Source organism: Elephas maximus, chromosome 6, assembly GCF_024166365.1.
Source record: "Elephas maximus indicus isolate mEleMax1 chromosome 6, mEleMax1 primary haplotype, whole genome shotgun sequence".
In the NCBI taxonomy this organism is placed as follows: Eukaryota; Metazoa; Chordata; class Mammalia; order Proboscidea; family Elephantidae; genus Elephas; species Elephas maximus.
Genome location: NC_064824.1, coordinates 139,745,955 through 139,758,305, shown reverse-complemented (window position 1 = coordinate 139,758,305; position 12,351 = coordinate 139,745,955). Strand labels below are relative to the sequence as shown.

General features: G+C 54.0%; 1 protein-coding gene across 6 annotated transcripts in view; it reads left to right on the top strand.

Moving 5' to 3' along the window:
* RAB17 (RAB17, member RAS oncogene family) overlaps positions 1 to 11,397 on the top strand; it is a 108,934-nt gene extending 97,537 nt beyond the window's left edge. For 5 of the 6 annotated variants that reach the window (XM_049888544.1, XM_049888547.1, XM_049888548.1 and 2 more), the window contains 5 exons: positions 1,212 to 1,371; positions 4,689 to 4,840; positions 6,629 to 6,754; positions 9,862 to 9,955; positions 10,212 to 11,397. In XM_049888544.1, coding sequence (XP_049744501.1) covers positions 1,215 to 1,371; positions 4,689 to 4,840; positions 6,629 to 6,754; positions 9,862 to 9,955; positions 10,212 to 10,321 — 639 coding nt within the window. In that variant the 5' untranslated portion in view covers positions 1,212 to 1,214 and the 3' untranslated portion in view covers positions 10,322 to 11,397. The remainder of the gene's footprint in view (positions 1 to 1,211; positions 1,372 to 4,688; positions 4,841 to 6,628; positions 6,755 to 9,861; positions 9,956 to 10,211) is intronic. The other variant, XM_049888549.1, reaches the window with a different exon arrangement.
* Positions 11,398 to 12,351: the final 954 nt, after the last annotated feature.

Below are 12,351 nucleotides of genomic sequence, written 5' to 3'. Positions count from 1 at the left end.
CACTTACTAATGAAGATCAAAGACCACAGCCTTCAGTATGGATTCCACCCCAACATAAAGAAAACAAAAACTCTCAAAACTAGACCAATAATCAACATCATGATAAACAGAGAAAAGATCGAAGTGGTCAAGGATTTTATTTTACTTGGATCCACAAATAACACTTATGGAAGCAGCAGTCAAGAAATCAAATGACATATTGCATTGCGCAAATCTGCTGCAAAAGACCTTTTTAAAGTGTTAAAAAGCAAAGATGTCACTTTAAGGACTGAGGTGCATCTGACCCAAGCCATGGTATTTTCAGTCACCTTGTGAAAACTGGACAATGAATGGGGAAGATGGAAGAGGAATTGATGTCTTTGAATTATGGTGTTAAAGAAGAATTTTGAATATACCATGGACTGGCAGAAGAAGGAACAGATCTGTCCTGGAAGAAGTACAAGCAGAACGCTCCACAGAAGCAAGGATGGCAAGACTTCATCTCACGTACTTTGGACAGGTTATCGGGAGGAACCAGTCCCTAGAGGAAGACATCATGCTTGGTAAAGAAGATGGCCAGTGAAAAAGAGGAAGGCCCTCAATGGGATGGGTTGACACAGTGGCTGCAACAATGGGCTCAAGCACAGAAACGATTGTAAGGATGGTGCAGGTCTGGGCAGTGTTTTGTTCTGTTGTACTTGGGGTCACTATGAGTTAGAATTGACTCAACACCTAATGACAACAATAATTCGTGGAAGTGGCTCTCCAGGCCTTTCTTCCTAGTGTGTCTTAGTCTGTAGGCTCTGCTGAAACTTGTCCACCATGAGTGACGGATCACTGGTGTTTGAGATATTGGTGGCATAGCTTCCAGCACCACGGCAATGTGCAAGCCCCCACAGTATGAGGAACTGACAAATGGGTAGTGGGTGACAACTATAAGGGTAGTCATTATAAATCAGGGTCTGCAGCCATTTCTGATGTAACACACCTCACAGGCTGAGCTTTCTGTGCTCCTCACACAGACCTACACCACAGACATTGGTCACCCTGAGTACAGATGGGGAGATAGGGTGCAGGGTGAGCAGGGGTGTGCACCCATTGTCACCTGTGGCTTGCAGCTCTGTTCCAGGTTACCTGCCTGAACCAGTGCAGATGGTTACCAGGTGGATCGGACTCACCGAGCTTATTGGCCCCAGGTAGCCACCCCATTTCAAATGTGTGTCTCTTTGCAGGGTATGGCACAGAAAGACACAACCCCACCACCTGGAGCCGCCTTGAGACCACCCCGTGTCTTCAAGCTGGTTCTCCTGGGAAGCGGCTCTGTGGGCAAGTCCAGCTTGGCTCTCCGGTATGTCAAGAATGACTTCAAGAGCATCCTGCCCACCGTGGGATGTAAGTGGTGCATGGACAGAGTGCCCTGTCAACCTCTAGCAGCATAGTCTCTGGGTGGAACAAATGGTTAAGTGCTGATCTACTAGTGGAAAGGTTGGAGGTTTGAGCCCAGCCAGAGGTGCCTCGGGAGAAAGGTCTGGCAATCTCCTTCCAAAATGTAGCCATTGAAAACCATGTGGAGCACAGTTCCACTCTGATACACAGGGTCGACATGAGTCAGAGTCAACCTGCTGGTGAAAGGTTTTTGTTTTAGTAAAAAAGCCAGAGCTGCTGACTTGACGGGTGGGAGTGGGTCGAGGCTGTCCCCGGGATTCCCATGCTTGGCGTTTGCACCTGGAACCTCAGTTGCACCCAGCAGCGGGTTGAGGAGTGGGAGGGTGATGGAGTCCTTCACAACCAGGCACACGGGACCCAGAAGAACAAGCAAACGCCCTTGCCTTCAGCTCAGGTCTCTCTCAGCTGGGGTCTGCAGGGGTGGAGACTCAGGGTCCCTGGCCCCAAAGGGCTGGGCGTGTGAGCAGCTCTGTAGGTGGATGGAGGGACATAGACAGCCTGGCCAGGCTCTACCGCCCACATTGATGCCCAGATGAGTTGGCCTTTTACTCAGGGTGCGCTCTTGCTAACACACTCCCTTGGCCAGTTTGCCTAAAGAGCACCCCTCTCCGCCTGCGCTTGGCTTCCCAGTGAGCCTGGATGGCGGTGGGGAGCCTAGGAAGGGTACCAGGGAGGGAAGACCTTCTTACTGAGCTCCTTAGAGAGGCTGCATCTTAATGTAACCCCCTTTGGACATCTGCGAGGCACCTCCTGCCTGGGCATAGAAAACACATGGCCCCACCTAAAACTGGGAAACCCAAAAGTGTTCTTTATGGTGATCCCCCAGGGGGCACTGGTGGGGGCCTCTCCCCACGTGGACTCGTGGAATCGGAGCTTTGCTGTCAGATTCCCACTTTGAGTTAATAAGCTGTCAATGTCTCTGAATCCACTCATTCATTCAGCAGGTGGACCCTTCACCTGTATCAGGTGTGGAGGATCCTACAGGGACAGGAACAGGCAAGCCCTGTGACCTGCAGCCTCGTTTGGAGGCCTGTCAATCTTCTCAAAGGCGGCTCCTAAGGAGTACCCCAGGGGTACGGGAGTGAGGGCTTGGCCCCAGGTGGCCCAAAGTTTAATCCCGGCCTTTCTCTGGGCTGCAAACTTTCTCAGTGATGTCTTTTGGAGAAATGGTGACACCCAGTGCTTCTGTGCCGATGCACTAATGGAAGCCAAAATCAATCCCAGACCCGCTGGACTTTATGTGGAGGAGGATGGCGACCCCCAGCACGGTCGGCTCTGCTGGCGGCGTCTCTGTTACCTTCTAAATTGAGAGCCTTGTGAAGTCAAGCGCCCCTGAAATAAGTTACCTGTTCCGTGTTCCCTTGTAACCAGTAACCAGGTCATTACTTTTATAAAAAGGATGGATGATATGGAGGGAGCTTTGCTTTACAGACCTATTTAACCAAAAGAACCAACCGTTTACTAAGTTAAAAGGTAGAGAAAACCAAAATCGTTTTTATTAAGTTAAAATTTAGCATACTGCTGTTAGTTGACTCTGACACAAGGTGACCCCAGCCGCAAGAGAATGAGACGTTGCCCGGTCCTGCACCATCATCACCATCGTTGGCATACTTGAGTTCATTGTTGCGGCCACGGTGTATTTTGAGCGCCTTCCAGCCTAGGGGCTCATGTTCCAGCGCTATATCAGACAGTGTCCTGCTGTGGTCCGTAGGGCTTTCATTTGCTGGCTTTCGGAAGTAGATTGCCAGGCCTTTCTCCCTAGCCTTAGTCTGGAAGCTCTGCTGAAATAACCTGTTGGTATTTGAGTACCGGTGGCCCAATGTCTTGGTCACCTAGTGCTGCTGTAACAGAAACACCACAAGTGGATGGCTTTAACAGAGCGAAGTTTATTCTCTCACAGTCCAGTGGGCTAGAAGTCCAGATTCAGGGCGTCAGCTCCGGGGAAGGCTTTCTCTCTGTCAGCTCTGGAGAAAAGTACTTGTCATCAGTCCTTTCTTGGTCTGGGAGCATCTCAGTGCAGGAATCTCAGGTCCAAAGGATGCGCTCTGCTCCCATCAGGCTGCCTTTTGGCAAGATTGGTCCCGCAGCCAGGAGGCAGGGGACCAGATGTGCTCAGGGCTCTGTGGCTCCGTAGCCACAGATTTCTTTCTTTTTTTTTTAAATTATATTTTATTGTGTGTTTGGTGGAAGCTTACACAGTAAATTAGATTCCCACTTGACAGTTTCTATACAAATTGTTCAGTGACATTAGTTACATTCTCCACAATGTGTCAACATTCTCTTTGACTGTGTTCTGGCTATTCCCTTTTCAGGTATCTGAGTTAGGCTCCAGTCTTAGTCACCTAGTGCTGCTATAACAAATATCACAAGTGGATGGCTTTAGCAAAGGGAAATTTATTTTCTCACAGTCTAGTAGGCTAGATATTCAAATTCAGGGCGTCAGTTCCAGGGGAAGGCCTTCTCTCTCTGTTGGCTCTGGGGGAATGTCCTTGTCATCAATCTTCCCCTGGACTAGGAGCTTCTCCACTCAGGGGCCCTGGGTTCAAAGGACGCGCTCCGGTCCTGGTGCTGCTTTCTTGGTGGTATGAGGTCCCCATTCTCTACTTGCTTCCCCTTCCTTTTATCTCTTGTAAGGTAAAAGGTGGTGCAGGCCACACCCCAGGGAAACTCCCTTTACGTTGGATCAGGGATGTGACCTGAGCAAGTGTCACATCCCACCCTAGTCCTCTCTAACCACAGGCAGAGATTATGATTTATAACACACAGGAAAATCACGAAATGGAGGACAACCACACATGGCCTAACCAAGCTGACACTTATTTTTTGGGGACACAATTCAATCCATGACAGTCTCTGAGAGTTTTTCTTCTTGCCCAGAGCCTCTCCGAAATCGACCACAGATCTATAGCAAATCATTTTGAACACTCTGCTTTACCCATTGCAGTCGAGTCCATCCTGACTCACAGCGACCCCATAGGACAGATTAGAGCTGCCCCGCAGAGTTTCCAAGGCTGTAAATCTTTACGAAAGCAGACAGCCACATCTTTCTCCCGTGGAGCAGCTGGTGGGTTCAAACACTGACCTTTTGGTTAGCAGCCGAGCGCTAAACCACTGTGCCACCAGGCCTCCTTCCCTCTGCTTTAACGGCTATGAAAACCCCGACGTGTGGGCAGCAGGGAGCAGGTTCGCTGAGCCAGGGCTTGTGGCCATCCAATCCAAGCCGTGGATAAAAACATCTTCTAAATGAAGCTCCCGCGTTTCAGGTGCCTTCTTCACAAAGGTGGTGCACATGGAGGCTGCTTCCCTCAAGTTTGAGATCTGGGACACAGCCGGCCAGGAGAAGTACCACAGTGTCTGCCACCTCTACTTGCGGGGTGCCAATGCCGCGCTCCTGGTGTATGACATCACCAGCAAGGTGAGTGCACCATGACCTCCTCCCTGTGTCTCAGGTGCGGTGCGGCTGTGTTCTGAAGAAGTTACATCGCTGCCTGTGCCCTGGTCCTGGATTTGTTCGGTGGGGTGGTGGGGGGGGTCCTTCAAGCTGGCTTCCATGTCCTTTCAACCGTACTTTCTAGCATCCCAAGATATTCCAGTGCCAGTGCTTTGTGGTAAAGTTACACCAAACAATGGAGAACACTGCAGTGCAAGTTGCTCACCTCCTCCAGGACGCCCTCCTGCTCAGCTGGGCTTGTGTCCCTTCACAGCCCCCAGAACATCTGCACACAGCCCTCCTGTTGTCACTCACTGTTCCTCGGGTGCCCGCTGAGTTGGCAAGGAGGATGTCACAGACACAGGACAGACACAGCCCCTGTCTGCACAGGGTGCCAGCCAGGTAGAAGCTAACTACAAGTCACCAACCAGGTGCTGTTGAGTCGACTTCGGCTCATGGCATGCCATGTGTGTCAGAGCAGAACTGAGCTCCGTAGGGCTTTCAATAACTGATTCAATAACTGATGTGGATTGCCAGGCCTTTCTTCCGAGGTGCTTCTGGGTGGACTTGAACCTCCAGGCTTTTGGTTAGCAGGCAGCATGTTAATTGTTGAATCGCCCCAAAACAAGACAAAACAAAACAAACCTTCACCATCGAGTTGATTCCAACTCCTGACGACCCCATGCGTTACAGGGTAGGACTGTGCTCTATAGGGTTTTCTTGGCCGTAGTCTTTGTGGGAGCAGATCACCAGCCTTTCTTCTGAGGGTGCGTTTGAACCTCCAACCTCTTGGTTAGCAGCTGAGTGCATTAATCATTCGTACCCCTCCCGCCCAAAAAACACCAAACCTGCTCCCACTGAGTTGGTTCTGACTCATAGTGACCTGACAGGACAGAGTAGAACTGCCCCACAGGGTTTCCAAGGAGTGCCTGGTGGACTCCAACTGCTGACCTTTTGGCTAGCAGCTGTAGCTCTTACCTACTGCGCCACAAGGGCCTCTGTTCGCACCATCTGGGGACTCCTAAATACAAGTGAACAGGAGCTCGATGAGGCAGGCCAGGCTCTGTGGGAGTACCTTGGAGGGTCACCGGTCCCAGCAGAGGTCAGGGAGGGCTTTCCGCGGGGATACAGGGACTAGCCATGGTGGAGGTGGGCGGGGCAGGGAGCTGGCGGTGTGGCACCTGAGCAGGAAGGGGGAAGAGGTTCTTGCACGAGGGAATAGCATGCGTAGAGGGCCAGCAGCCAGAGAGCTCAGGGCAGGATCTGGGGCGTGAGCGGTGCTGCAGTGGGGTCACGGGTGGGAGGGCTGCGAGTAGGGGCTGACTCGGTCAGGGTGGAGAGGGGGGCTACTGGGGCAAGAGAAGGAGCCTGTTGCCTGCTTCACGGGGCACTGCAGTTAGGATCAGGGTTTGGGGTGATAGCCACTCCCAAACTCTCCTGCACAAAGGGGTCTTTTAAGGGCATCCAGAGGTGCAGGGCTCTGGAGCTTGAGGCCTGACCCAAAATACCTGGGGCCTTGGTCTAGGGGCCCTATGAGGAGGGAAGGGTGGGTGAGAGGAGCTGCCCTGTGTCCTGGCAGCTCACTGGCTGACTGCACAGACCACGCAAAGCTGGAGAAAGGCCTGGTCACCTGTCCCCAGAGGAACAGGGGTTGTCACAACCGGGTCACAGGGCAGCTTACACGTGACAGGCAGCCTTCTTTTTTATCTCCTGGAATAGCTCATGAAGACCACCCATAAGTTTCCATCTGACATTTTAAACACCTTTTTGTAGGATTCCTTCGTCAGGGCTCAATGTTGGCTGAAGGACCTGGAGAGCGAGTTTCTGCCGGGAGAGGTTGTGGTGATGTTGCTGGGCAACAAGACGGACCTCAACAAGGAGCGTGAAGTGACGTTCGAGGTGCGTCTCTGGAGGCCCTGTCACTACCTCCCGTAGGAAGAAAGCAGCAACTTCTCCATCGTTGAGACCTACACACATGGGCGCGTGTGTGCGCGCGCGCACACACACACACAGTGTAGGATGGGCTGGAGGACACTGGAGGGCAGGCACCCCGGCCAGGGGGAGGCAGTGGGTCTCAGGGGGCGGCATCCCTTGCTTCTGCTTTCCCAGCGGTTCTGCGTGGGTCTGGCTGCCTGAGGCAGGAAGTCCTTGTGGCTTAGACCCCACGGAAGCAGCCTCTCCTCCTTAATGATGAGTGGCTCCCCCTGCCCCCACAGGCCCCAGGCCCCACTCTGCTTTCCTTCCTCATTCTGAGTTCCCCACCAACAATGGCCCAGGCCTCGGGTGGTTGGGAGCCAGGTGCTGTAGACCAGAGCACCGTACCTGGGAGCCAAGCAGGTGGCTTCACCTGGGCCAGAGGTGAGGCTGAGCTCTGAAGGCAGTAGGTTTTCAAATACTTTTGACTTTTCATTTTAAAGTAATTTCAGAATTACAATAATGTTGCAAAAATAGAACCCAAAAAATACCCTTCTCCAAGCTTGCCCCATTGCTAGCATCTCACGTGAGCATAGGACAGTGATCACTGCCAGTAAAGAGACACAGTGCGACCCGGTCCGCACCGCACCGGCTTCCCACCCATGATTCAGGAAAGTTTGGTCCCAGATTTGGCCAGTGGGGGCGCCTTCAATGGATCCATGTCCTTTCAACTGGCCCCACTGCTGTTTGAGCGCATCCCGAGATGCTTGAGGCCCACCTTGTACCTTCTCTGCCATTTCCCCCAACTCGCACTCGTCCCTTTCATTGGAGAATGAATGGGGGTCCTCATTCCTCCTGGGCGAGATGACGGTAGACTCTTCTGGGCCCTTTGGACCTAAGGACAAACTCTTCACATGACCTTACCTGGAAAACACAACCTGGTGGGGCAGAGGGGGATATTTGGGTTTCATTTATTCACCTAGATATGTGCAGTGGAAACCCTGGTGGCGTAGTGGTTAAGAACTCGGCTGCTAACCAAAAGGTCAGCAGTTTGAATCCACCAGGTGCTCCTTGGAAATCCTATGGGGCAGCTCTGCTCTGTTCTATAGGGTCGCTATGAGTTGGAATTGATTTGACGGCAACGGATTTAACAGGTAGATAGGTGCTATGTAACGTCACCAAGTCTCCCAGTCATACTGGATCACCTTGCCTTTTAAAACGGGAATGAATAGTGGCCACATATCAGGTAGTATAGGTGCCCAGAAGCTTACCTGGGGACTTGCAGGTGTTTATGTCTTCTCCTTCCCTGTTGTGCTGATACCCATTATTGTGCTCATGTTTGCCTCCTGAGGCTGTTCTGTCTCCACCTGACGCTCATCCAAGCAAGGCCCCAGCTGCTTCTCCTCCATGTCCTGGACACAGCACCACACAGGCTATATGGGAGAAGCAGGTTTTTCCAGATGTTGGGGGCAGTGGACTGAGTGACCTGGTAGCCCAGCCCAGCAAACGTTCCCTCCCTGCACTTTCTCCCCGAGGCCCCAGCGTCCCCAGCCTCCCCAGCCCCCCCAGCCTCCCCAGCCCCCCCAGCCCCCCAGCCTCCCCAGCCCCCCTAGCCCCCCCAGCCTCCCCAGCCTCTGGTCCTCCTCCTCACTTGTGCCCAACGCCCCTCCTCTGGCCTGGCCCAGCCTGGCCCAGACCTCTGTCTCTCTCACATGGGCAACTCAGCCCCCACCTGCCACCCAGGCGGCCCTTCTCCCCCCACCCTTGATGGGTGCCACCATCTGCGTGCCAGCCCCATGGGCACACCTCTCAGCTGCTCCAGGCTCAGGCCCCCTCTCTGGAAGTGTGTTTCCCTTTATGGCCATCCAGTTCTTCTGTAGTCCCCCCTTTCCTCTCAGTAACCAGGAGGGACTCCCTAAAGATTGCCTGCCCCACGCATGAATGGCCGCGATCCCACCGACCTCACGGGTGGAGCAGCCATCCTCCATTTTCCGTCCTTGCTGTTGTCTGTCTTCACTAGCGTCTTCCTTCCCTCTGTGTCCCAGACGAGGGCGGTATAAGTGGTGCAGAAAGGGAGTGTGTGGGAAACCCTGTGCATACCAGGCAGTCCCCAGAGGGAGCCTGGGCACAGGGAGTAGCTCAGTTTCTGAGGACACTTGGCCACCTGGGTTCCTTGAAGGTGAGCAGGAAGGCGGAGAGAAGGTAAGGAAGAAGTCAGAGGAATCTGGAGAGTACGGGGAAATGGCACCGTGTGAGGCCCGCGGGGTGCTGACGGGCCCACGGGAGCCGGAATTGCGAATGGTGGTCCACTGGGAGGAAGTAGGGTTTGCAGCCTGCTGGCCTATGGGGCTGTGCCCTGAGAGCTGCCATCTGGGGGTGGTGAAGCCAGGTGGACCCAGTTAACACAGGGGCCAGGGGGCTGACTGGGAGGTGAGAAAAGAGGGAAGGTGTGGGAGCCTCTGCTTGGGGGGACTGGCTGTGAAGTAGGAAAGAATAAGGAACAGGCAGTCAGCACTGTGGGCACAGAGAAGGGGACCCCAAAGAGGTGAAGCCTGGCGGTGGCTGATTCCTCATTCTTACCTCCTCTGGGCATGACCCATGCCTTCCAGTGAACATGGGGGGGGTCCTGGGGCTCACCTGCCTGTGTCCCATGTGTCACATCAGGGAGGGTCCACCTGCCTGTGTCCCGTGACAGCCATCTCTGCACAGGCCTGACTGTGTGTCACACCAGGGAGGGCTCCTGGGGGCGAGGGCTGAGTGGACAGAGCCTGTCTCTCCTTCTCTCCTCACATGTTTCCTCAGTTCTCGGTTTCTTCGTCCCAGTATCAAAGCGTCTCTGGTTTATAGGCTCAGCACTCTCTGTTCACACCCCGGTTCCCCTCTGTGTCTCCTCTTTGATGAGGACAACACTCAGGTAGGATTAGGACCCACCATCCTCCAGCATGGCCTCATAGTCACTAACGACATCTTCAAACATCTCTAGCATGTCTCTCTGGGGGGGCACAATTCCATCTGTGACAGAACGCAGTGAGTGTTCTCAGGAAATGCTCTTCTCCTAAGTAAAGCTGGGCTCCTCTGGCTGTTTCCCTCAGGAGGGGAAGGAGTTTGCAGAGAGCAAAAAGCTGCTGTTCATGGAAACCTCAGCCAAGCTCAACCACCAAGTGACCGAGGCCTTCAGTGCTGTGGGTGAGCAAGGGGCCATGAGGGGCAGCAAGGGGAGAGGGATGGAGGGTATATCCCCTGGCCTTCTTTGCGGGGTCTTCTTTTCTGCTGTCCTGGGAACTAAGACACTCTTTCTAGGGGTGAAAAGGTGAGCAAGAGAGGCACGGGGCCCTTGTTTGCCATGGAGGGGGTGTTCCCAGGGCTGCCATGGTCTGCAGGGTATGTGCCGGGCTGGGGACTGCCGTCCCCACCTAACCCTTCCTCGTTCTGCCTTTTACAGCCCGAGAGCTACTGCAAAGAGAAGAGACAGTGGGCCCGACGCAGAAGGAGAACGCCCGGGTGGCTCTGAATGAGGGGCCCCCCAGGCAGGTCAGGTGCTGTGCCCACTAGAAGCAGGAGGACTGTGGGAGCACATCCCGCAGACAGGTCCCTGCCCAGTCCTCAGAAGGAGTGGCGCTGACTGTGGCCCTCAGCTGTGACTCTCTGTTGTCACTGGATTGTCCTGAGCCTGGAAGTCCCGGGATGCTAGCATTCATGTGAAACCACTTCCCAAAGTCACGGGGTCATCTGTGTCAAATGGCATGTCCACAAGAGTCCATCTGATTCCTGGACACTGGTTGGGGTGTCTGCCCCACCTGGACACCCGGATGCTGCCCTTCTTGGCTGCTTTAGCCCGGGACACAGAGGAATGAAAGGGGCAGGAAGGAGCAAGAATTCAGAAAGGACTTCGGTTGTTACGATGGGTGGACAGGCACCTTCTTCCCAGTGCTGGGCAGGGGTAGGCCCACCTGCTTCTGGGGAGTGGGGGAGGAGGGGCCGGGCTCAGATCGGGGTGGCAGTGCCAGGAGAAAACGCAGGCATGGGGCAGGTCCAAGGCCTTTGGATCTCAGTGAAGACCCCTGGGAAAGAAGGATAGCGTCTGATGGAGGGTGGTGGGGAGTGCCGGCCCCCTCCCCACCCCTTCTCCTGGCTGTGAATTCCCTGAAGCTGTGCATGCATTCAAGACCCTGAGACTTCTAGCCTGAGGTGTCAGCTGTACTGGTTGTAAAATTAAACTGCTTTCTGTAATCGGGAAGGTGGTATGTTTGCAGGGCCAGGCGGGACCTGACTGCGTTATCGAGGGCCACTCTCTACACGTTCCAGGAGAGCTCAGTTTAGCGGAATGAGCAGGCAGCCCTCCTGGCTGGCAGTGGCTAACTGGTCCACAGGACCCTTCTCTGGATGGTACCAGGTCCAGTTGCCATCGAGTTGACTCCAGCTCTCGGCAACCCCATGTGTGTTGGAGTAGAACTGTGCTCCATAGGATTTGCAATGGCTGATTTTTCAGAAGTAAGCTGCCAGGCCTTTCTTCCGAGGTGCCTCTGGGTGGACTTGAACCTCTAACCTTTTGGTCAGTAGCCATTAACTGTTTGTACCACTAGGGATTAATCTACTCACCTCTCATCCACCTGCCTTTACTGAGAGGGGCGCCATCATTGCCTGGGAGGTAATCCCCAGAGACCTCTTTTTCTGTTTGGGCTTTCTCTTGATGCCTGACATGACAGGTTGAAGGGATTCAAATGTGGCCATATTTGGGGTGAGATCGGTTTCCATCCTTGCCTCTGGAACTATGCCCACACAAAAGCAAACCCATTGCTGTCAGGTCGGTCCTGACTCACAGTAACCCTACAGGACAGAGTAGAGCCTACCCCATAGGGCTTCCAAGGAACGGCTGGTGGATTTGATCTGCTGACCTTTTGGTTAGCAGCCTGAGCTGCACCACCAGGGCTCGCAGCTATGAAAGCATAATTAATGAAACATTGCTATCTACTGGAAAAGGTAGCTTAACTCTGTCCACTGCAAGGGTAAATGTAAGCACACAGGTGGAGGCGCCCCCCGCCCTGACCCGGAATCCAGAACCCAGAGGCGTGTGGAGCTTCTCTGGAGGGTTCGGGTTGCTCCCTGTCCATTCTTCTCCACCTGGGGGACATCAGTTGGACCACTGCGCTTGGGCCTCCAAGTCGTGGCAGCCTCTGCAGAGCTCTGGCAGAAGGCGAAATGTTGGCTGGGTTCCCTCTTGGTGGGGTCACCTCAGGATGACGGTGTCCTTCCAGGTCCTGGGAGCAGCTTGCTCCCCTCCCGCACCAGGCAGGTGGGCTCCCTCCATCGCTGTGAGCCTGGACTCCCACCTCCCTGTGGTCCTCTATGTCCCAGTCACACCTTAGTAATGAGTTCCTCTGTAATAAGCCCACCTTGCCTCATCCTAACTGGGGATGCCGCCATGTCCTGGTGTCCCCTGCCTGGTCCTGCTTCTGTGCTGGGTTTGGCAGGGACTCAGCTCAGGTTCTCCTGAAAGATTCAGTCTTTCCTGGTGCTTATTCTGAAAGAGTGGGGCAGTCACGGGATTCTCACTTCCGTGTGGGAGACCGGGGTTTGATTCC